The sequence below is a fragment of the Chelon labrosus genome, assembly GCF_963514085.1.
Source record: "Chelon labrosus genome assembly, chromosome: 3".
NCBI lineage: Eukaryota > Metazoa > Chordata > Actinopteri > Mugiliformes > Mugilidae > Chelon > Chelon labrosus.
Genome location: NC_140339.1, coordinates 3192020 through 3216793, shown reverse-complemented (window position 1 = coordinate 3216793; position 24774 = coordinate 3192020). Strand labels below are relative to the sequence as shown.

The 24774-nt window shown below is 44.7% G+C and overlaps 1 protein-coding gene across 1 annotated transcript in view; it reads right to left on the bottom strand.

Annotated features, from left to right (window-relative positions):
• adamtsl5 (ADAMTS like 5) overlaps positions 1 to 24557 on the bottom strand; it is a 38095-nt gene extending 13538 nt beyond the window's left edge. Inside the window, exons 1-7 of the mRNA XM_084541156.1 lie at positions 24326 to 24557; positions 13908 to 13983; positions 5106 to 5278; positions 4429 to 4489; positions 3777 to 3882; positions 2719 to 2846; positions 36 to 159 (exon numbers count right to left, since the gene is read on the bottom strand). Coding sequence (XP_084397282.1) covers positions 36 to 159; positions 2719 to 2846; positions 3777 to 3882; positions 4429 to 4489; positions 5106 to 5278; positions 13908 to 13983; positions 24326 to 24510 — 853 coding nt within the window. The 5' untranslated portion in view covers positions 24511 to 24557. The remainder of the gene's footprint in view (positions 1 to 35; positions 160 to 2718; positions 2847 to 3776; positions 3883 to 4428; positions 4490 to 5105; positions 5279 to 13907; positions 13984 to 24325) is intronic.
• Positions 24558 to 24774: the final 217 nt, after the last annotated feature.

The following is a 24774-nucleotide window of genomic DNA, read 5'->3' as shown; positions in this document are numbered from 1 at the left end:
TGTGTTGTGTGGTGGTGTGTGTGTGCGTATCCTACCTGCCTCCAGACCATTGCTCTGGTACACACTCTTGTGGTGCAGACAGGTGGAGTTGTGACCTCCACACACCATGCAGGCGTCCTCCTGCTGCTTCGAACCCAGGACGGAGTCACAGCCGGGGGTCTGTACGAGACACAGTTGTGCACAGCTGTTCAGTGAGTGACAGTTTGATCTGGTTGAATGTCTCGATGAGAAGCAGCGACCCGCTTGTTTCACACATTCGTTGAGAAGCTTCTAACCTTTTCTTTTTGCGTTCTCTTTGCCTTACAGTCGCCGGGCCTCAACTCAATTCTCTCTCGCTCTCCTTCTCTTATTTGCTCCTCTCTGTCATTTTCCCCCCCTCTCACAAACATTTACTTTGGAGAAAAACAGCACCTCGGGGCCTCGGGGAGGGGATCGGAGGCTTGTCTCTGTAAACGTTAAAATGCCAACACGAAGAGCGTGCAGGACGGGCTGGATGGTTTATGGCGTGCGGAGAATGCCGTTGCTAGATAGATTACAGCGGCTCGCTCTGGTCTACATCTCTCACTCACAGGCCAATCAACGCGGAGGTTTCTCAGGCATGAGAGCAACAACCTAGGGAACCTATAATCAGTCCCTTAAGCCCCTTAAAAACAAAAAACTCCACGGCATCTGTGTGTGCAGCAGGAAATGAAGCCTCTGGGACAAGGCAGCAGAGAACCTCAGAGAGGGGCTGAGGAACACCACAAACACACAAGTATGCAGGAAATATAACGAGAGTGTAGAAATAAAGTTATTCTTACAATGCAGAAGGATTTGGGGTTAATTCTTTAAGTGATTCGAACTCCAAAGCTGTATCTACACCAATCAGCCACAACATTATGACCACTGACAGGAGAAGTGAAAAACATTGACCATCTTGTGACAATTCAACGTTCTGGGAAACTTCTGGACCTGGCATTCATTAGTGTGGATGTTACCCACCTAGACCAGACCAGGCACCCCCACCCCATAGCAATGACACTCCTTGATGGCAGCAGCCATCCCCAGCAGGATGCAGCCTGACACAGACACACACACAAAAACACTTTAGGAACAACTAAAAAAACATGAAGAACAGCACAAGGTGTTGACCTGGCCTCCAAATTTGTTGTTTTGTAAAATCCCTTGTTTATTTCAACTACTTTGGACAAATCCAGTGCTTTCAAAGGGTCAAAAATAAGGGTGAAAAAAAAAAACTGACTTGGTTTATCATTAAAGCTGCAAAACAATTTGTGAAATGTTCTGAGCAACACACACATGCAAAAATGTGTTCTGCAGCCTGATCTTAATTTGTGACATGCGGTCGTCCAGACCAGCTGCTTCCTGGTGCTCTGACCCCGGCCAGTTCCAGTCCACGGGCCATAAATCCACTTATTTACACTACGTCCCACATGTAAGCATGAACAAACACACACATATAGACGTACGTAAACACAAACACGCATTAATCCTCCGTCGGCTGTGTAAAAATAGCTCTGACTGTGCACGGACCCTCAGGCTGCAGATGTGTCTTTACGCTGCAGGACCAAGCGGATCCGTGTGGAGCTGTGCAGACTGCGTGCTCAGCAGAGCTGGAACGCTAACTGAAGGCTGCAGTCCACACCGATGAGTGCACTCTGGACCTAACGCACAGCATGGAGTTCACTTCTCCAGAGAGCTGCAGTCAGAGTGGTCAACATCATTTATGCCACAGGAGAGTGGGACCGAAGGAATGGAGAAAGAGGGAAAAACTTTGGGCTCCGTCCAGCCTCACTTTTAAAATCATCATCGTACATCACGCAGCTGCAGACTGCAAGGAGTTGTTGTGTTCCAGAGACACAGGTCCTGCTTATTGTCTCTACAGACAGGTTACTGACAGCTGGAAAACTTTCAAGGTTTAAACAAACAGAAAACAGCTAAACAGCTAAACAGCAAAACAGCAAAACAGCTGGGTCCTTTCTGTGCACAGTTCTCCCTGTTTTCTCTTTGGTCCTCCAGCTTCCTCCCAAGGTCAAAAGACATGCTTGTTCAGTTAAATGGTTATTCTAAACTGGCCGTGGATGTGCGAGTGAGTGTGAATAGTTGTCTGTCTCTCTGTGTTAGCCCTGTGACGGATGGTGACCTGTCCAGGGTGTACCCCGCCTCACGCCCAATAACAGCTGGGATAGGCTCCAGCCCCCCTGCAACCCTCTAGGGACGTAGATAATGGATTGATGGATGAATTGTCTCACAAATGACTATTTTATTACAAAATACTGAAGACTACACCTTGTAAAAACCCATTAAGGCATTGAGCAGTTTGACAAAATCATTCACTTTAAGAAAGTAGAGATCATTATCATTTGGTGGCCATAATATAAATCTATAGCGATGCTTAATTATCCAGAAGATTATCCTCTAAATAAAACTGCAGGGGGAAAATGCTGCACATTATCTACACCAATTACATTTTTTCCATAGTTTTTGCAGAGATACAAATGTGTTGTTTTATTTCAAAGGAACAGAGCAGATGTTAGGCCGTCACAAAACAACTTTTTATCGTCCTGCTCTGAGTGCATGAGAGGCTGCTGGGTGCGCCTGGGACTCATCGGCCGACCACAGCCGAAAGTTAGTTAACGTTCTAGTGCACATTTAAACCATGCCTCACCGACCTGGCTCTAGCCTCTCCCAGAAAACGGGGACAGCGACGTCGCCACTCACCAGACAGCGTCCATTGACACACACGGCTCCGGGCTCCTTGTCGCAGGCCGTGCCATCGAGCACGCGGCCAAAGTTGTAGTAGAAGTTGTGACCCAGGGCCAGACAGCTGAGCTCGCAGGGGTTAGAGCCTGGCAGGGGAGAGCTTCAGTCAGTGGCTCATTAGTTCATCACGGGGGGGGGGGGGGGGGGACACAGGGAAAGGTAGGAGAGAGAGAGGAGGAAACTGTCTTGCACATGTGACAGAGGAAAGTAAAAATATTTTTCTTTTGGTTTAGTTGTATGGTTTCCCAAGCAGGATTCTATGTTATGACCTTTTTATTTTTGTCTATTGGTAAGAAAAAATATAAAATATATATATATATATATAGTTTCTGTCTTTGCTCAAGCTTTCTGTCTCTAAACTTCTTTTCTGAACTGGTAAATATAAAATATAAATAAAACAATAAGTAATTTTTTTGACGGCAAAAAACAATAATTACAGACTGATGCCCTGCAACATTAGTTTACACAACAATTCTTCTAAGATGGAATAAATTAATGCATGTGTTCAGTTTGTGATCAGTTTAATTAAATTAGAAAAATGTGCAAAAAATAACATAGAATAGACATTTTAATAAAGGATAATGTATGCAGTAACTGGAGGTCGTGTCAGTAAAGTAAAAGTTTGTACTGAAATATGAATAGATGATATTTTTCACCGTAAAATTTTTGTAAATTGGCAAAAATGTCATCAGACATTTTAGAAATGGCTGCCAAAAGCCTGCTACTGACTGCAGAGCATGGACAGACCCACCAGGAGGCAGACGACAAGAATCAAATGGTTTGCAACAGGTTTTTCAGGTGAGCATTGATCATGTTAGTGATGCATTTTAAATACAGTTACTGAGTCTCTGGTCACAACTCTTGTTGCTTTAATACTTTTACAAGACTGTCTCTGTATAAACTGGCAGTAAAGTACACAAAGATTTGAATTTCTGGTGCATAAAGGCCTAAAATTAAGTCTTTTTTATTTCCAAACAGCTAGTCTTTACTACCCAGACGTGATTTGTCTCTCTGACCTCCATGAAACGTGGTCCATCTGAAGGAGTTTCCAGCCACCAGCGGTCTGTCATTGAAGGCAGCACACTGCATCTCTCGGAAGTCCTCCGAGCCGGGAGGACACTCCTGCACAAACAAGCACACGCCATAAAGACGCATGATATATGATCCTTGAAAATCTTAAAGTCATAATTTACCTTGAAGGGAACAGCATATATCAAAACATCATAAATGTTGTTTTATTATCTGTGCATAAATCTTTCTTTATCATAAAGCACAGAAATAATAAATCAGGATTTGTGTCCCTTCATTAAGCTCCGAGCTTAAAAATGTACACACTACGACATGCACACGCATTCAAACTTGCTTTAACACGCTGCTGCTGCAGTGAGTGGGTTTTTCCATCAATCAATACACGGGCCACGGTGACGGGCTGTCTCTGACCTCACAGCACGTTTCAGTACAGTAGCACTTCTAAAAGCCCACTTAAATCCTCCGAGTTCAGCTCGGTGACGTCGACGTGTTTCCAGCTCACACCCTGAAATCCGTCGGCTGAACACACCTCAGTGAGCAACTCGTAAGGCAAACATCGGCCATTGTTCTAAACAGTCTACACCGAAAGTCGTTTTTTTTTTTTCCTACGGTGTGAAAAGATTTACGCTGAAAATGAACCTTGGTGTTGCAGATCTTGTATTGTCTGGGATCTCCTGCACATGGTCCACCCACTGGGTTCCTAGGACACGGAAAGACAAAGAACAGATCGGAGACAGAAACAAGTGACGGCTTTAGTGTCTCAAAATGATTACAGATTTAAATAACTTTCATTAAAGCTGGACTTTATACATGCTTGATCGATCAACTACAGGTGAAGAGTTATGTGTGTGGACAAAAGCATCTGCAAAATCAATACATGTAACTATTTAACTAAGCCTAACCCTAACTGGTGACTATTAAAACCCTGCTGTTAATTTAGAAAGGCTTACAAAATGTACAAAAACTGCAAAAATATGCAAAACTGGCAGAATAAGGAAGCTGTGGCGTAGTGGGTAGAGAACAAAGTTCACATCCTCCCCATGTCCAGGTGCCCTGAGCGAGCATCTAACCTCCAACTTTTTGGTTCATATGGTCAAGAAATCTAAATCTAAATTCAAAATCTGTCCATCATACTTACCCTCAATGCAACTATAAGTATTCAGTTTTATTGTACGTTGAAGAAAATTTTTTGATTAAGATTTCTGTGTTTCTGTTTCACTTACATAAAGTTCAGGTTTCTCTGAAATCATGACACAGCTTCTAAAGACAACAGGAAGTGCATTTAGGTGCATTTATTTCTGACTGTCCATAATCACCTGGTGATGCAGGTGCGCGTCCGCACCGAGGCTCCGCCCCCGCAGCTGCGCGAGCAGACGGACCAGCCGCTCCACGTCGCCCACTCGTTTCTGAAGTGGAGCTGCCGTCGCGCACGTGCGGGGCGTCCCGGCGCAGACTCAGAGGAGGGACCCCACGTGGGACCCCAAGAGGCCTGAAAACAACCAGAGGGAGGGACAGCTCTGTAGATTTATCACAAAGTGACACGAAGAAGAACAAAACAAGGGCCGAGGCTCGACATGAGTGTGATGACTGAGATAGTCCCAGGAAAACTGATCAGGCATAACATTATGACCACCTTCCTAATATTGTGTAAGTCTTCATTGTGGTGACTCATCAGAGAATGGACATGGGCCTTCTGAGGGTGTCCTGTGGTGTCTGGCAACGCAATGTGCCTCTGTGGATCATCCCACAGATACTTGATCAGCTTGGGATCTAGTGAATTTGGAGGCCAGGTCAACACCTTGTGCTGTTCTTCATGTTTTTTTTTTAGTTGTTCCTAAAGTGTTTTTGTGTGTGTGTCTGTGTCAGGCTGCATCCTGCTGGGGATGGCTGCTGCTGTACATCAAGGAGTGTTGTTGCAGTGAAATGTTAGAAAATGTCAAATTGCCTCCATCCATCCAAAAACATCTTTTAACACCTTCACTAATTAAGCTGATTGATTTTCATCCAACATTTTATCACTCTAAATGTTGCGCCTCTCTGAACAACACAACCCTCTGCTCTCGTCTGTAATTGCTTTCTGCAGAGATGTCGTGCATGTTCAGAGCTGTCAGGAGGCAAAAGGCAACTGTCATCACAATCCCAGCACGTAAGGGAGAGACAGAGCAGGCACTGAGTGACGGGGTTTCATATGTGCATGACTTCCAGCAAAACCCACTTTATTTCTAGCCAAGAATCCTAAAGGGAGATGAATCAGTTCAATCAAAACGAGTCAGTGGTGTCGAAAACAACGGACGACCTCATGAACTTGAAGCGGATCCTTAGCATCAGAGCTTAACAATAAAAGTGATTAGAGAAATCTCGATGGTGCTCCTCAAACACATTCCAGAGTTTCTGCCCTGGAGGAGGAGGAGGACTGAAACTGGCAGCGTTCCCACCGGCTCCTCGTACAGGAGCTCCAGTACACACACACACATACACACACACGTTTATACAGCTATCTTAGTGAGGACACTCATTGGCATAATGCATTTCCTAGCCCCTTACCCATAACCACAACCTAAGTGTAACCTTTACCCTAAAACCAGGTCTTAACCCTCAAACAGCCTAAAGAAGTGAGGACGGGCCAAAATGTCCTCACTTAATTGGTGTAAAACTCAAACTGGTCCTCAGAAAGATAGCTGTACAAGTGCAAACACACACACACTTTTAACTCTTTGCACACTTGACTTCACTGCAGCTGACTTTCTATCAGGAGGGGCTGAAGTCAAAGTCATCTGGAGACGAAGAGCAAAGAGAAACACTGAGAGCTGGTCGCTGCAAATGTTGCTCAGAGCTACCAAGTAAAGTTATAGTGCACATCCTAACGTTTCCTGTCAGTCTGAATCGTGTTTAAGAATATTGTTCCTGATGAAGTCGTTAAGGCCAAAGTGCAAAAATACAAATCAGGCGCCAAAAAAATAGCGTGAACATGCAAGAAAAAAGCTCGCGTTTCAGTTTTCCTCTGAGCGAAAGAGAGCTGGAAAAAGCTGAAAAGTGGCGAAAACAGATTTTCGGAACCTGAGGGTGAAATAAAAATCTGTACGTTAAGGGGTTAAAGTGCCACGTCTCCTTCCCTCATTTATTTACAAATGTATGCAGCAGGACGACCCACTGTGTAATCAGATCATCTGCTGAGCAGCAGAGCGCCGTGTAAGTAGGATGTTTCTGTCATGTTCTGGACTTGATTTGTTGTGCACAGAAAAAAAGCTGAACAAGAGTATTTAGCCAGGTTTCTGATTAACTGATTATTAGTTTAAAATGACTGTAGCTTGGATTTATTATACATAATTCAACATTAGAGGTACTTTTATACTTGACCTGCACCTCCCCAGAAATATAACTGTAAAATAAAAGATTCTTTACTCTAAATAACATTTTTTTACTGTCATAAAACATAGAAAACACACAATTTTACTGTGAAAACTTGTTACAAATAAGAGGGAGAGACCATAGTGTCACATACAAGTAAACACCCTACAACTAGTGGCACTATTCAGTATAAACTACAGATTTTTCTGATGCTCATGTATAGATTTGAGGTATGAAACCTTTCATTGTGCAGTGAAAACATTGCTTCATCCTCTACACAAAGAAGATCCTGATGCAGCCACACAGACCACACAAGATGCTGTGGTTTTATTATTATCATTAAAATGCGTTTTCTCATTCACATCGTCTTCTTTCAGACGCAGATCTTCTTTCTTTTCTGTTGCAGTGATCACAAACAGACTGTAACTGCAGAAACTACCAACTAGAATATAAGAGAAAGCTTGTGAACTAATTCTGAAAATGCAGACTTAATAAAGAGGAAAACTGATTTAATAGTTTGGTTTAAGTAGTTTCCAAACTCCACTGGTCTTGCAGTGGCAGTGGTGGTGGAGTCTTTGTCTGGTGCATGAGCTTAATTAGCCCAATCAGCAACACCTGACACGGTGTGGATAGCTTTCAAACCCTTCTAATGGACATCCCAAAGTTTGCAAAGATTTTAAATATTTACGGTTTACAAAATTACAAAATTACAAAGATTTCTTTCCTTTACTACTTATTTCTGGTCTCTGTTCATCGATGTTTGACAGAATGACTTGTTCGACACTAAATACATTTGTTCTAACATATATAAATATAAATATATACAAATTGGACTAAATCCCCCTTCATGACTGTTCTAATGTTCAGCTTGTGTTGATGATCATTTTGGAGGATACAGTTTGTGGTGCAGTAATAGGAACATCACTATTCAGTAGTTCTACAAACCACAAGCTCCAAAATGAAAACACAGCTGAATCAACATCTCTCTCATTTGATTTAAACTAATGCTGAACACCAGAACCTGCATGAAGAGAAGATTTGGTTCGTGACTGTTTAGTACTAGTGTACCTAATGATCTGGCAACTGAGTGTACGTACGCCATAGTCTGTATATAAATATGGATGATGCGTCCCCACTTCCTCTCATTGGCCAAACTTATGCTATTTTCCCGGGGATACGGGCGGCACCATCTTGGAGCCAGAGTCTGATCAGTACGGTCTGAGGGTGGAGCCACGATATTGACGCCCCGCCCACACTTCCTCCAGACTCACCTGCGTTTTCGTTTAATTAATACTACGCTCTGCTCTACATCCACTAGATACAAGGAAATGTGGGATTATACACTGTACTTATTTTTAATTTTGTAATTTTTTTTTACAACTCTCACGGCCCCACGGGATTGCTTTATGGAGCGGTTGGCATGGCAACTGGTAGTCTCCATTATGTCACATCCTGTTTCTATAGCGTCAAATAACTAAAATAAAACTTATCCAAAAAAATGACACTTGAACATTCATCAACATTATAATAACTACCTAAAATGACAGAAACCGTGCTTGAAAAAAATTATTTGACGAGTATTTTAGTGTTTTAGTTTGGCCCAAGTCCCGCCCACTAACATGGAGGGGGCGGAGCTTATGACCTCTACTGCAGTCAGCCACCAGGGGGAGCGCTAATTGCTTTGGCCTCACTTTAAAGGAGCAGTTCCACCATCCATCTTTATACAGTCTATGGTATACATCTACATGTTTTGTGATTGCTTGATCTATAAATCTCTGATAATCAAACTCTCAGATGCAACACCTCAGGACAAACCAACTCTACTTTTAACTACTGAGGTTTTTACAGGAACAAGAAGGAAAAACACAGGGACCGACTGAGACTTTATGACTCTCCCTCTCTCCCTCTCTCTCTTACTCAGCTGAGAGCAACCTGTGCTGTGACTCTCCATCATTTTTCCATGGCAGGGTCACCTGGGGTTGCCCTCATTAGTGTTACCGGCGCTCAAATTAGCGATGATAACAGCTGGAGATGGGGTGGGCTGGCTTTCTAGATTAATGAAAGCGACCTCTGACCTTTACACTACCCCACCACCACCACCACCACCACCACCTCCCCTTTCACAAGAAAAACTCCTCCAAGAAAAAAAAACACAGAGACAAAGAGTCAGGGTCCTTTGACCCTTCAGTCCGACCTGCAGGTGAACAGATTCCTAGCGTGTAATGTTGTCTGACTTTCCCATCATCGCCTCTCATCTGTCAGCAGACAAACTCTCCCCGTCTACAGAGTCAGTCTGGAGCTGACAGACACGACTGGAAAAACCTCTCCACCCTGAAGGCAACTGGAGAACAACTGGTGAACAGGGAGGATCCATAATCAAAAAACAACAGAATGTCCACTCTCCTCTTTACTATATTAATTAATTAGTTCAAAGTGGAAAGGAATGCATCCTAAAGTAACAATCCTGCACTGAATCCTCCTTCACGACTCTTCTAAAGTTAAATTTTTCTTGAAACCGCGTCAGAAAGGTAAACATAAATGTTGGTCTGGAGTCTCTCTGTTGGGAACTGATGATGCTCCTGCAAAGAGCAGCTGGGCCAATCAAATCGCTCAGGTGGGGCTTAATGCGGTGATGGACAAAAAAGTAAAAGTGACGCAGTCACATGCAAAGTTTGTGGTTTCTGTTAGAGTAGACTGAATTCAAAGTGTTTCTTTTATTTAGCCTAGCTCACTGACCTGAACAGGGTTGTCAAAATAATAGGAACATGTGTCTGTTCAACAGCTCTCTCTGTTATTATAAACTAAAGCTGAACACCAGAAACTTTAATGAAGAGAAGATTTAGAGCAGGACTGTTATATTAGAATACATTCGCTAGTGTACCTAATGATCTGGCAGCAGACCATTCCCTCTCCCACATCCCACGTCCTTCATCCTTCTGTCCTTCCGTACCCTTACCCAGTGCCTCTCCACCCACGTCTCCTTCCTCCTTTCTTCTCTCCTTTTCAGTCACCATCTGGGGTCCATAAGTTGCTCGGACAGCCACCGCCCACCACCTGAGACGGAACCCCCCACATCGAGTCTCCTCCTCCACACTGGTCACTAATGTCAAAGACCCAAGGACCCTCACTCTTGTCATTCATCCCTCATCTGCATCTCTTTCCATTTAACTTGCCCCCTGTCATTGTTCATGGCACAGCGCTTGCCACTTGAGAACCCTTAGGGAAGACTGATCACCAGTTCTGATATTAAAAATGTGCTTAGTTTATGGAACATACAAATGCAGTGGTGCACCACGTCTCACCTGTTGACATGTCTGATTGTAATTTTAGTTCCCAATAAAATAGCACCTAAATTAGCTGGTATAACCTGGAGCCTATCCCAGCTGTCATTGGGCGAGAGGCGGGGTCCACCCTGGACAGGTCTCCAGTCTATCACAGGGCTAACACAGAGAGACAGACAACCATTCACACTCACACCTACGGCCAGTTTAGAATCACCAATGAACCTAACAGACAAAGAAAACCCATGCAGGCACAGGGAGAACAAGAGAATAGGCAGCATCAGTAAAGAACCTCATGCACCACCTCACCATCAGGGAAAAGATACGAGACTTTTAGAACATTAAACATGAACATGACTGAGGAACAGCTTTGTCCTCAGAGCCGTAGCAAAAACTTCTATGTTCAACTTCTATTTTATGCAGTAACTTCTGGATTGTTGGGTCAATACTTGACATGCTCCCTCCCTATTTTATCAACTGTATTACTACTGCTTCACTTAATCTTACTTTAATGTTTACTGTCTCTTTCTGCTAAGAATATTTCTTTTAAATCCTCCTTGTTTTCTTTGTGTGCAGCTGCACCGAGAGTCACCACACATCATTGTCCTCGTCCTTTTTATGAAGTGGGTGTCTGTGGCTTTTTGTGGAAAAAGCAAATTTGTTTACAGCTTAAGAAATCTGCTTAATCGGACCAAACAGCTTCATATTAAAAGCATTTAACTGCCGAGGACACAAGCTGACTCTTATTAGAAAAGACTCTCGCAGGAATGTGTTTTGGAATTATCGTTAAATATTTGTCAGAGGATCAGTTTAGAGTATTTCAGAGACTAACAGAACAAGAAGATGCAGCCATAGTGAGCTGCTGGATGAAGAGCTGTACACCAAGTAGTGCGCAGTATAAAGTATAAAAGCTGATGCATCCACACATCAGGGAGAGCTTCAGAACGATTTATGCAATAATAATAAAAATAATTGCTCCTTGAAGTCATCAGCTATAATTTAACGGGACAACTGACTAAAGCGTTTGTGCATGATGTTCATGAGTCAAAGGAAAAAATGCAGAGTTACAACATTTTGTGATTCTGTTTGTCTTGTTTCCATCTTTAACACCAGCGCAGCTGCAACAATGAATTATGGAAGCAATCTAAAACGTCTAATAAAACTTTTGAAAAGGTTTCTGTTTCTACTCAGACTGTCATTAGTTTTGTTTTAAACGGCACCAATGAGGCTAAATTACAGTTTTTAATTTTCCCCAAAAAACAACAGACAAATGCGTCCACTGCATTCCTGTGTTTGATGTGACAGAGTGGCCTGCTGGTAGCCTGCGTCGCTGTCTGGTTATTCCAGCCGAGCCCTGGGGGGAGTTGTGTCCTGACAACAGGACAAATAGTGATGAAGGATGGACGCCGCGGTCTGAGGAGGAAAAGCGCAGAGCGTGGAAACACCAAGAGGACGCTGGCGTATGGGAGCGCTACTATTTCCAACACAAAATACAACCAGAAGACAAACACAAAACCTCAATCAGCCGACCCCGGCGGCGAGTCAATGGGCTCTGATTGGTTTATTATCTAAATGAGCTGGATTTGGAACCCGAGAGCAGCGATTTCCCTCCACACAAACGAGCTTAATGGCGACGCTTAACTCTGTCAAATGGAAGAAAAGAGACGACGCAGAGTCGGGACAAAGTGGTCAGGTCTGTGGGAAATGGCATGTGCAAATACAGCGTGGTGCCACTTGTTGAAACACTGTCATCCACCTATTAGCTTCAGATATTTGCTCAACTCAACACGCTGGTCGCCTGGCCTTCTGAGAGCAACTGCACTTCAATTGAAAGAGAAGATTTGTGTTTACTTCCAGATAAAATGTTTCCTATGGGAGGTTGTTTAAAGCTCTATTATCAGTAGGATTCAGTTAAAATGGAGGTTGTAGCTCACTCAGTTACGCTGCACGGAAACTGCACAAAATCACCAATTGTACAGCTCTGCAGGGAATTTAAGCCGCGTTTAGCTCCCAGTTTTAGAAAGGTCAAAACTCCAGGAGCACTTGGAGTGTATGGAACAACTTTATTAAACCGATGTGTTTCAGCCCCTTCATCAAAAAACACTCTGCGAAGGACGTTTTAAATAATGTGTGCAAGGTGGGATTGGTCATGTGGCATTGGGCCAACCAATCACATACAGCCACAACATTAAAACCACTGACAGGAGAAGTGAATAACATTTAAACCATCTTGTGACAGTTCAGTGTTCTGCTGGGAAACTTCTGGACCTGGCATTCATTGGTGTGGATGTTACTTAGACATGTAGCACCCACCTAGACCAGACCAGGCACCCCCACCCCATAGCAATGACACTCCTTGATGGCAGCAGCCATCCCCAGCAGGATGCAGCCTGACACAGACACACACACAAAAACACTTTAGGAACAACTAAAAAAAAAACATGAAGAACAGCACAAGGTGTTGACCTGGCCTCCAAATTCACTAGATCCTAAACTGATCAAGTATCTGTGGGATGATCCACAGAGGCCCCTCCCCTGAAAGCCCCCCCCACTAATAACATTCTGTTGCCAGACACCACAGGACACCCTCAGAAGGCCCATGTATATTTTCTGATGAGTCACAACTGTTTTGAAGGCACAAGGGAGACCTACTAATGTGTAGGTCTCCCTTGTGCCTCCAAAGATAAGATATTAAGGTCATAATGTTATGCCAGATCAGTGTATACCAGCCAGGAGGGTAGGGTTTATTATCATGTGGTTTCCAGCCTGCCAAAAGAGAGGAATGCCCAGCAGAGAACCAACAGTTTTGGCCCATGTCTTGTTCTGAACTAGCCTTGAAGCCCAACCAACTATAAAGAGTTGGAGTCTCTGCGTTGGGAGCTGATCCTGCTCCTGCAAAGATCTGTCGGGCCAATCAAACAGTCTGAGCGCGTCTTTATGTGGTGATGGACAGGAGAGCAACAGCGACGCAGTCATGCACGTCAATCTGAGCGCCGTGGAGTTGAATTTGTTTCAGTCAAAAGGCCTCTGACTGGCTGGAGGACGATGCAGTTGCATGCAGAGGGTTTGTTTTAATCCGTATCGGTTGAAACATAATGAAAACCAGACTCATATTCTCATAAGAAAGGAGTCTGGGTTAGGCTAGTCTGGAACAGCCTCAGCTCAGGCTCTAATAACCACACATGCACAAAACCTGTCCAGCACCAAAACAGCGAGCACAGTCAGAGGGAAGCAGATCATTTTGCAGCTAAAGACAGAAATATTTGTCTCCAAGGCTGGAGAGGAGAACTTTGATCAGGTAGACAGAATTACGACTTGAAAATATGAAGATAAGATAATAAAAATAACACTGAGGTGCAGTTTATAGTTATTGTAGCCTCGTTGACAGGCTAATTAAAAAGCTTCCACTGCACTGAGAAAAGGGGAGCCGTGGCTGACAGGTTTTTCCGGATCTGAATATTAAGAGGCGCTTCGGCGGGTCGGACTTACGCTCTGCGGGGAGGACAGGCAGGCGGGGGCGACCAGCAGCAGGACAAAGGTCAGGGCCTGGCACAGCGTCAGCTTCCTGGAGACACAGAGAGAAAGTCAAGACGTAGATGGTTACAGCTGAGGACGGGAGGACAAGGAGAGAGGAAACAGCAGCGGCGGCTGACACTTGAAGCAGCAGAGGTCTTTGGGTCGCTGATAATATCCATAAATAAGCTGCCATGCAGCTATGAGTCCCCGTGGGCAGGGGACAGGGTCAGGAATGCCCCCCCATCTAGCTATCATTAATTCCCCCTGCCCAGCCCCTCCCACTCACCCCCACAGTGTTGTGTTAACTACCACACAACCCGAGACAAAGAGACGACCAGTCCAACTGACCCTCAAACGGAAAAGGACTCAAAAACTCACTCTGCTTACACCGATCATCTGCATCATGTGGAATACATTTATGGATGCAATAAACATTTCTTGAGCTCAACTAACGACAGCTTTAATTAATCTGCCCATCACTTATTCTTCTCCTTATTCACTGCTTGATTGGAGTGGATATTTACACAAGTTTTCTCTCACACTCAACACAATATTTTCAATTTTCGTAATATTTAATCCAATAAATAACGGAACTAACTCTAATTTTATCACTAAATTTGAATCACACAAACTTGTTGCTGCAGAGTTCAGTCATTCAAGGGTCATGGTGGTGGGGGGGCAGGAGCCTATCTCAGGTGGTCCACCCTGGACAGGTCTCCAGTCCATCACAGGGCTAACACAGAGAGACAGACAACCATTCACACTCACACCTACGACCAATTTAGAATCACCAATGAACCTAACCAGCATGTCTTTGGACGGTGGGAGGAAGCTGGAGAACCTGGAGAGAACCCACACAGACACAGGGAGAACATGCAAACTCCACACGGTTTCAGAGATTATTTGTTGCTAAATATTCACAGTGTAAAGCTATCTGAACAAAGGAAAGGAGCCAGCCCAGCGTGCAAATATAAGATCCAAGAAATATGAAATGTAACCTGAAATAAAGAAAAATGGACAGAAGCAGGTGGCTTCCTCACGTATCCTGCAAAAGAGCTTCGGTTGTGCAAGTCCTCAAAAAGTAAAGCACACAAGATGCTTGTGTAGATGAGCCGCTTGTAAGTAACATTTAGAGTTCATTATAGGGCGTGTTTGAGCTGAAATAAAGCTCTGCACACAATCAGATAGCCCATCATCGCATAACTAACACCCAGATAGATTTGATTATCCCGGGAGATCTTTGCTTGAGCAGCCAACAGAGAGACCAACAGAGAGACTCCAGACCAACTATCCCTCACAAATAATTAGAAATCGGTCTGGTACAAGAATAAACATGAATGTTAGGGGCGAAATCTGCATCTGCATAATATGTCGCCGTCAAAACAGAGAGAAGTCAACGTGAAAACCTGTTCATTGGGTACACTAGTGAAAATACTCTAATATAACAGTCTGTCTGTAAATCTTAGTTTAAAAGAACTGAGAGAGCCGTTGTTTCAACTGTGACCATCCAGTTGATTTACCTCCTTTCAGCATCAACTGAACATCAGAGGAGTCATGAAGGAGGATTTAGAGCAGGACAAGTGAGTGTAAACTGAAACGGGACTGAAAAACCTTGTGTCCATTTAAGGAGGGAAACGCTGGAAAAATGGGGTGGGGGACTTTGCAGATGGAGCGTTTCACCCACCAGTCGGTAGACATCTGAGCTGACCAGGTTATTCTGTCAAACATCGGTGCACAGAGACCAGAAAGTAAGAGATAGAAACCTAAAAATAAAAAAGGCAAGAGGACTTAGAGTTTCTTGAAGACACTTCTAGATACCTGTATCTACCTGGTCGACACTATTCCTTTTCAGTTTCTGATGATTAACACACACAGATGTTCCTGTCAAAATCAGATTAGAGCTGAAGAAGCTACCTGGATGAAACGTCTTCAAAGAAACTCTACAAGTCCAGTTTCTCTTTCTTTGTTTTGCATCTACCGTGACCTGGATGACCTGAGGACCGTCTTAGGCAAAGCCCCAGCTCTCTGGTGTGCATTGGAGAATTTCTCCTCCCAGATTTAACCGGACATATTTCAAAAAGTTTTGACAGATGTTTGGCTGGGCAGCATTCGTTTGTGACCAGCGTGTTCCTCTCAGGTACAGTCACCAGGTAAATCTGATCAGGGTTGATATCAATAAGGAAATGACGCTGAGCTCATAAGTGTAAAAGTTGTGGACTGAGTTACAGACTCAGTGTAGTATCACCACAGTGAGCCACCGGTCTGATAAGATGTCCGTTGAGCTTCACGGTGAGCGTCTGTTTGCTCGTCTCCTCCTTGCCTCCGGGCAAACACGACTCATCCAACAGTGAGACGCTGACTCTCGGCCTCTTTCTACCTCTGACTCACCAAAGGCCGAGAGCTTTTTCCTGAGAAGTCGGAGCGATTCTTGGAAAGCCCCTCTCTTTGATCGCTTCCTGGCACCGTTGCCGTGACAGCCACAGTGTGTGTCATACGTCCAAGGGTCTGTTTTGAGACGGAACATGTCATTTTCATTAACGCGCTCCGAGGAAAAGTATGCATGACCGATTGCACTCTGAATTGCAGCGACCCATCTTCTCCATTTCTTTTCCTCGTCCTCCTCCTCCTCCTCCTCCTCCTCCTCCTCCTCCCCTCCCACGTCTCGGTGCATCAGCCTCCAGCCGCTCCGTCATCTACCCGTCTCTTTTATCTCTGCCGGGCCGTAAACACCAAAGGAGCTGATCCAAAGCGTTTGGAGTCGGCTTTTGGCTCAGTCTCAGGTCAGTAGTTGCCCCCCCTGTCCAATTAAACGATACACATCTCCCTCACACTTGGCTGAGCAGCCCTTCCCTTCAGAGCCCTCGCCTCCCGTCCTGGCCTTACATGGGGGAGTTCTTATCAGAGGAACAAGGAAGGTCAAAGTGACTCGAACATGAAACATGACTGATGGAAGAGGTTGTCAGATTTCCACACAGAGTCTTTTTACTTTCATGTTAGCTGCTTGACTTTCAGGACGCTGTGTTTGCAAGTCTTCAACCTCGACAGTTTTAGATATGTTGGGAGGAACTTATCCAACTCTTTTCCTGCTGAACTTCAAATGGATATTAGACTTAAAACTGCTCTGTGTCCAGAAATCCTCTCTGTCCAGTAAATGTGTTTATACGCAAACATTTGCTGAGATGGTCCTCAATCAGATCAGGCATAGAGGTGGTGGTGTAAACCTTTACTAAGCATGTAAACCCTTGATGTTCTGGTTTCTCCCTGGTTGAAATAAATCCATTCTCTCTGAGCATGTCTGCTCCACGTGGAGTAAACATCAGGTGAGAGACAGAAACATGGAGGTAGAAAAACAAGATGAACCAAGATGGAGTCCATGTGGACAGAGACGATGGAGACGTGGAGACATCTTGGTTCGTTGTCAAAGTTGCAAACAAAACTTCTTCTTCTGTTCTATTTCCAGCAGATTTAATGCTCCACAGCAGCAGAGCTACTTCTATAGTGACTGATTTGGAGCATGTAAATACACACTGATCATCCATCCATTATCTGCTACCAGTTACCCTTATAGGGTCATGGGGGTGATGGAGACTAACCCAGATGTCACTGGGGGAGAGGTAGCGACGCTAGCCTGTCATAGCTCTACACAAAGACACAAACCCTAACCTGAACTCACATGCAGCTAATGTGCTGCCCTTAAGGCATACGTTTGAATATGCTTCTATTTTTAAATAAACCCTTATTTCAACATGTGTTTATCCTGCCCAGGAAGTTATAGGTTTAGGTTCAGACCTCACTTCCTGTTTGGCTTAGGTTCAGAGTTAACTTCCTGTTTGGCTTAGGTTCAGAGTTCACTTCCTGTCTGTCGATAGAGGGAGCTAGCTGAATCTGCATGTGTTTGTTCATCGCACGCCATCCACACTGTAAGTCATCCGACTCAAGTCATCATTTTAAGGAAGAGTTTAACTAGTTGTATAGCTACAGTTCCTACACTGTAGTGAGGACAACATAGCTAACGTACACTGATCAGAGCATAACATTACGACCATTTCTAATATTGTGCAGGTCTCCCTTGTGGTGACTCACCAGAGAATGGACATGGGCCTTCTGAGGGTGTCCTGTGGTGTCTGGCAACACAATGTGGATCATCCCACAGATACTTGATCAGTTTGGGATCTAGTGAATCTGGAGGCCAGGTCAACACCTTGTGCTGTTCTTCATGTTTTTTTTTTTTTAGTTGTTCCTAAAGTGTTTTTGTGTGTGTGTCTGTGTCAGGCTGCATCCTGCTGGGGATGGCTGCTGCCATCAAGGAGTGTCATTGCTATGGGGTGGGGGTGCCTGGTCTGGTCTAGGTGGGTGCTACATGTCTAAGTAACATCCACACCAATGAATGCCAGGTCCAGAAGTTTCCCAGCAGAACACTGAACTGTCACAAGATGGTTGATGTCATTCACTTCTCCTGTCAGTGGTCATAATGTTGTGGCTGACAGGTGTAAATGTCTTTGGACTGTCGGAGGATGGTGGAGCACATGGAGGGTCCGAACCCAGAACCTTCTTGGCTTTTCATCACATCGTTTTATTCAGCAGAATGATTTCAATCACGTTAAAATCATCTATACCATGTAACCTCACATCCTGTCCCTAAAATGATCGACTTGTCTTCAACACGAGCAGTTTTTCGATTTGTAAACGACTGAATCATCTCTCTGCAGCTTCACTTACTCCTTGAATTCTTTGGCTTTCCGAGGAGGGAGCGACGGCAGCTCTGGTGACTGACTGCTTGGCCCCCTCGCTGCAGGGGCCCCTCACAGAGGAGAGCAAGGGGTCAGCCCGCCTCCTCCCGCTCTCATTAAGACTGTAGCAGCACATTAGCGAATAGCTCCGGGGCAGGGAGAGGGAAACGGCTTTAATCAACACGAGACTCGCTGTTTGTTTTGAGTGACATTAGTCTCTCTCTCTCTCTCGTGAGCTGAGACGAAGAAGGAAAAAAAAAAATAAAAGACGTCATTATCGAAGAAATAACACCCAGGATAAGATCAACCATGCAATCATCATTATTATCCAAATCTGGTCCCGTTTTAAATATAAAGACTGAAACACAAACATGACTGTGGTCTGCAGGATAGATCTGACGCGTTAAATGCGTTGGAAGACAAAATAATGACGCTGAAAATCTCACTAAACACTAAACTGTTTGCGGACACATCTGTGGCTGCGGCTCCAGCTTTAAATGATTTTTTTTTTTTTTTAATTTGAAGGCTATATATATATATATATATATATATATATATATATAAATTGTATGCACATTTTTCTCTATTTTGGGACATTTTAAAAAGTAAATGATGAATCATTGAGTCTAAAAGCTAATCAGCAGTTAATTAATCTATAATTTAATAATGATTTGATGCAGATTTAATATCCTGAATGAAACTTTTCGTCTGCTCCTCCACAGATTTACTTCTTTTTTGTTTCATTTGATCCTTTGCAGAAAAATTCTGTACATGACAGTTAATTATTTTAAGCAGAAATGTAAAAATATGTCTAATAAATCATATTTATCAATATTTTTTAGAAAATTATATATTAAGGAAGATTATTTTTGTCTTATTACATCTGGTTTGTTCACTGTAGGGATTTATAATTTCCTTTTCTTCTTCTTTGTATGATAAAAATAGCCAATTAGTTTATTTTTTAAAGTTCATCAGGACCCGCTGACCTCACATGATCCTAGATGAGGTTCACTTTGTGCGACCGGTCCACGTCCAGGCCGTCAGACAGGTAACAGAGGCTCCACCTGGCTTCTTCCAGCAGAGCTAAAGCCCTCCGCGCTCTCCCCGCCCTCGTTTATAATTCCTCTAATGTGACTGAACTCGCAAACCTTCCCCTCAAACACGCCCCGAGACAGGTAGCTCTCACATTCCCACCCTGCACAAATAAACAAGAGGTCCGCGGCGTTGTCGTGCAATCACACGGAAACTCTTGCGCCGCGCCGGCTCGATTGCGCCGCAGGTGAGAATGTGTCCTTTGACCTCGGAGAAGGTGTGAGTCACGTCTGCACCGGAGACACCTGACTGGAGATCTCTGCCGCCTCGCTCCCCTTTTGTGCGGGATCTTGGGTGTTTAAGTGTTTCTGCATGGTGACCTGCGGGCGTCCCTTTCACAAAACGTCGGCACACCCACTGAGTTTGGAAAAGCAACACATCTTCCAGCCGGGGTGGAGGGGGGGCTGACTTGACCTTTGACCCTCCCAGAGATTTAGCTGTGACCCACCCAGTGTTAGGGGAATGCCTGGTGGAGGGTCCCGTGTTTATATGGAGCGCGCTGCTGAATGAACTGACACAACCTTTAACAGATGTTCAGTCTGAAGCCTCCGTGGTCAGCTCTGACCCCTTTGGATCTGGATTGACTATGAATGAGGCCGCAACAATCGGGCCCTCGGTGGCCCCGGTCAGCGCGCTTTAACAAAACGAGCCTCTTTGAACGCAAGCGGAGGCTCTTTGTGCCTCGGCAGCTGCTTCACTTGAAGACGTAGTAAAACCTTTTTTGAAGAAAAGAAATTAAAAGCCATTGTACGTCGGAACAAAACTCCCAGAGAGGATTGCGGTGAATTACAAAATGAAAGACAGACACTGGGGTCGTGTTGTTGGTTTTGCCGCTGCCAAGATGTCTAGACTCGGGCCTCTTGCTCGACTGTCGTTTCCTTCTGTTTGCGTCGTTCGCTCCTTCCACGACAGAGCGGACAGAGTTGGGACAGCGTCATACCTCAGGGATTATGAGATTACCTTCTCACAGCGACTTTGACTGAAGGAGAAGCTCTCAGGTCGTACGGCCTCAAGACGTGAGAAATGTGGACCGACGCGCAAAGTGACAGGGAGGATGAAGGACGAGCTAATCCCACCAAACGTTTGAACACTTAAACTACACTGAACGCCCTTCTCCTAAACACGTTACACATATCTGTTGGGCCTGAGCCGTACCTGCAGGGTTCGGAGTCAAGTTTCTGTCTCGACTAGATTCATAATTACAGCTAAAAAGTCACATGGCAGAGATCCCAGATCTGGATCGGCACCAAAACCAAATCAGTCGTTTCCTGGCGCGAAGCCGACGCGTCCATCATGGAAATTCTTTTAGAGGGTTTTAAAACATCGCGCTGACAGACGAAGGGGCGCTCTAAGATGGGTAAAAACACAACGCTAATCCTCCTTTGGAAATACGGCCCTTCATCGAGAATCTGTGCAGCGAGACGCAAACACGGTAACGAGCAGTAAAGTCTTATCTGACTGAACCTTGGAACCAGACGCCGTCTGTCAGGACAGCCTGGCTTCACCTCTTTCTCTCTGACGGAACGGGGGTCGGTCAAGTTCAGGGTCTGGGTTGAAGCGACCTGGAAGCGGTATTTGAGCTGGATGCGGTGGCGGAACACGACGCAGGAAGGGTTGTTGTAGAAAGTCCTTTTGGTGCAACTTCACCTGCTGCTGAGGTGCATGGAGGAGGAAAGGTCAAGACTCCAGCAGCACCTTTAGTTAATGGAACAACTTTATTAGACTGATGAGTTTCAGCTCGTGGCCTTCATCAGGGTCATCAAGAGACATGCTGCAAAGGAGATTTTAAATGACGTGTGAAGCTCGAGGGGGTTCTGAACGCTTAGCAGCAGGTTCTGCAAGTGTTTTGGTTTTCTTGATAACTCTCTGACACGATCACTGACTTCAATCAGGCACTTGTTTGCCCGTTGAGTGCTGGAGTTTGTCTTCATGCTGCTCTCAACTTTCATTTCAGTCCTCGAAATGAACGAATTCTCCTCCACAGCTTCTACTTTCAAACTCAGAGCAGACCGTGTACCTCCAGAGGTAAAAGGTCAAATCATCGGGCAACATTAAAGGAAATCTGTGCAGCGACGCATGTTTGCATAAAGTTGCAAACTGGGGACGGTTCCTTTCAACCTGTTGTTAGTTTTCTGACTAACAGCATTTTAAAGCCGGGATGGAAACTTCCCAGAATGAAATATCTGCAGAAAACATTTGTCAGCGTTAAGTTCTTCAAGTGTTCTCTTAATAACTCTCCGACATGATTACTGACTTGTCAGAGGCGAACCTCTGTGACTCAGTTTGCCCGTTGGGTGCAGAAGTTTGATGCTAGAGCAAGTTTAACCTCCACCTTGTGTATCTTAAGATGAATCACCGTGCAGCAAAACACAAGAGTCTTCTTCCTGCTGCTCTGAACTTTCATTTTAGTCCTTTGAGAATTACTCCTCCACGGTTTCTACCTCCTAAAAGCTGCCGAAATCATCGAGCGACATTAAGAAAATCTGAGCAGCGATGCATGTTTGCATAAAGCTGCAAATTGGGGAAGGCTTATTTCAACCTGTTCAGGGTACAAAGACGAAAAGCCTTGTTTGTTTTCTGACTAACAGCTGAAGTGTTTTTAAGGCTCGGATTGAAACCTCCCACAATAAAAACCATCTGACATGATTATTGACCTGTCGACCGCAGACGCTCAAACTCAAACTGAGCAGCAGAGGTTTGCCCGGCGAGTACAAAAGGTTGATGCTGGAGCAAGTTTGTACCTCCGCCTTTTATACCTAAAGATGAATGCAGCTCTTTATGTTTCAGTTTAGTCCTTTGAGAATTACACCTACGTACACAGCTTCCTGCTTCTAAAAGCTTTCAACTTTAGAGCAGACTGTAAACCTGCACAGGTAAAAGGTCAAATCACTGAGCTGCATTGAAGGAAATCCGTGCGGCACGGCACGTTTGCATAAAGTTGCAAATCGGGGAGGGCTTAGACGACAAGAGGGGAAGCGTTTGAAGGAATGGATGGCAACTTTCTGGAACGAATAATGCTGGAGAAAAACTGAGCAGCAGCATCTGTGGACTCACAAATGAGACAAACTGACTTTAAATAAATGCTGGAGTGATCAGTGTTTCTGCTGCGGGGTTAACCGGCCTGCATTAGGAATGAACAGTATCATGAGCTCAGGCTGAGGCGGCAGAATTTATATCTGGAGGGTAAAGGTTTGACTGACGTAGCCCTAATTACAACCCCAGATATTTGTTTCTTTCCAGCAGCATCCAAACTATTCTAGTTTCTGTACGTCTCAATGAATGACATTTACCTTAGATCGGGCATAACTGTAGTTTCTAGCTGTATTGAGGGTCAGGATCTGTGTATACAGTACATCTGGGGTCCATTAGAGTGAATGCCTCTGATGGTACATCTGTGAAAGATGGACGTTTCCGTACTAAAGCGTGCTTCCTCTGAACCTGTACCTGCAAAACTCAAGCTTCTGGAGACGTTTCTGCCTTTGACTGTTCGTCGGTGAGGGAGCAAACATCCTGTAAGGACTCCTTGCCCAAAGTTCACATCACAGCGAAGGAAGGGATTGAAATTCCTCCCCGCAGGAGAGAGTGACATCATCGCATGTAACGCCAAATTAGAGTCCTCGTTTTGAAGCTATATGCTCAGCGGACCACGTTAAGTAGATTAAATCTGTTCATGAGGCCGACGGCTCCCTCCCAAACAAACATTCCTCCAGAGAGTTATCAGAGAGTCAGAAAAGGAGCCCCGAGCCAGATCGTTCCAATGTCTCTGCGTTGACAGACGGCCCGCACATTTTCATTTCTCCTGACACATTACAACAAATACAAAACACTTTTAAATCACACGGGAGGAGAGCAAGGAGGAGAGAGGTCCGGCTTCTCTCTGCAGCAGTCCTCCTGTGTTTGTGTCCCCCCGTTGCAGGGATGGGATTAGATCAAATATGAGCGGCGTATTTATAGCCGGTGACATTTAGGAGATAAAGGTGGTGTAGCAGGATCTGTGGAATGTAGAGTCAGGGGTTGCAATATCACAGATATGGCAGGAGGATTACCTCACCCAGTGGCAGGAAGCCGCCTACAGCAGACTGGATGTGACTTCTGCCCTGCAGGATTATCTAAAGCTTCAAGTTTCTCTTATGCTTAAGTCAAATACTGCACACAAGGGGCCCTGAGTAAAGGACATTCTGCAATTACGCACCAAAAACAACTGGAAGCAAGTTTAAAACCACAATAAATTCCCCCTGAAATGTCTGCAATGAATCAAACCACAGAACAAACAGCTTCCAACTGGAAAAAAACAACTCAAACTGTCCCTGGAATGTATCACCTCCCATCTTTCACTGTACTGCAGAAAATGTTCAAGGCCTTGCAGTTCCTTGCAAGAAAAATAACCCAAGGTAAATATTTAAAGCCTCCGCTGATTTCTCCCCTCAGTCAGGGCACACACAGCTTCCACATACACGCTCTGGAATCTGTCACCTCCTCCCGTCAGAGCCGCGGCCTTCTTCTTATAAGTCAGTCACCCTGATTCTGCTCTCACGCAGCCAAGAGGAAGAAAGAGCCGCAGCGTCTCACCTGGCGTGTACCCGGGACATGGTAGATCCTCGTGGACTGTGCTGTGGCTCGGGCTGTGTTACATTCGCGGTCAGGTGCAGCTCTTCTGATTCCGTATCATGATGTGAAACTTCTCGGCTCGGACGCACAGCGCATCCCAGCTGCAGGCTGCTCCAACACGCAAACCTCAGGCCCAACAACACCATCCATATCCCCCCCTCCCTTTCTTTCTTTCTTTCTTTCTCTCTCTCCTCTGGCGTCTCTTCGGCGTATTCTTCTCTTTTTTCTTAATTAATAAAAACTGTTTTCTTTTCTCTCAGCTGCAGACTTCGTGCGTCCAAACAGCTGTAGCTCAGTTCCCAAAACGCATCACATCAGTTTTGTCCTTGGGGACAAGCAAAGTGTGAAAGAAACGAGCAGAAAAAAAAAAAAAAGTGAGTTGTTTCTTCTCTTGGCACAAAGATCCACTT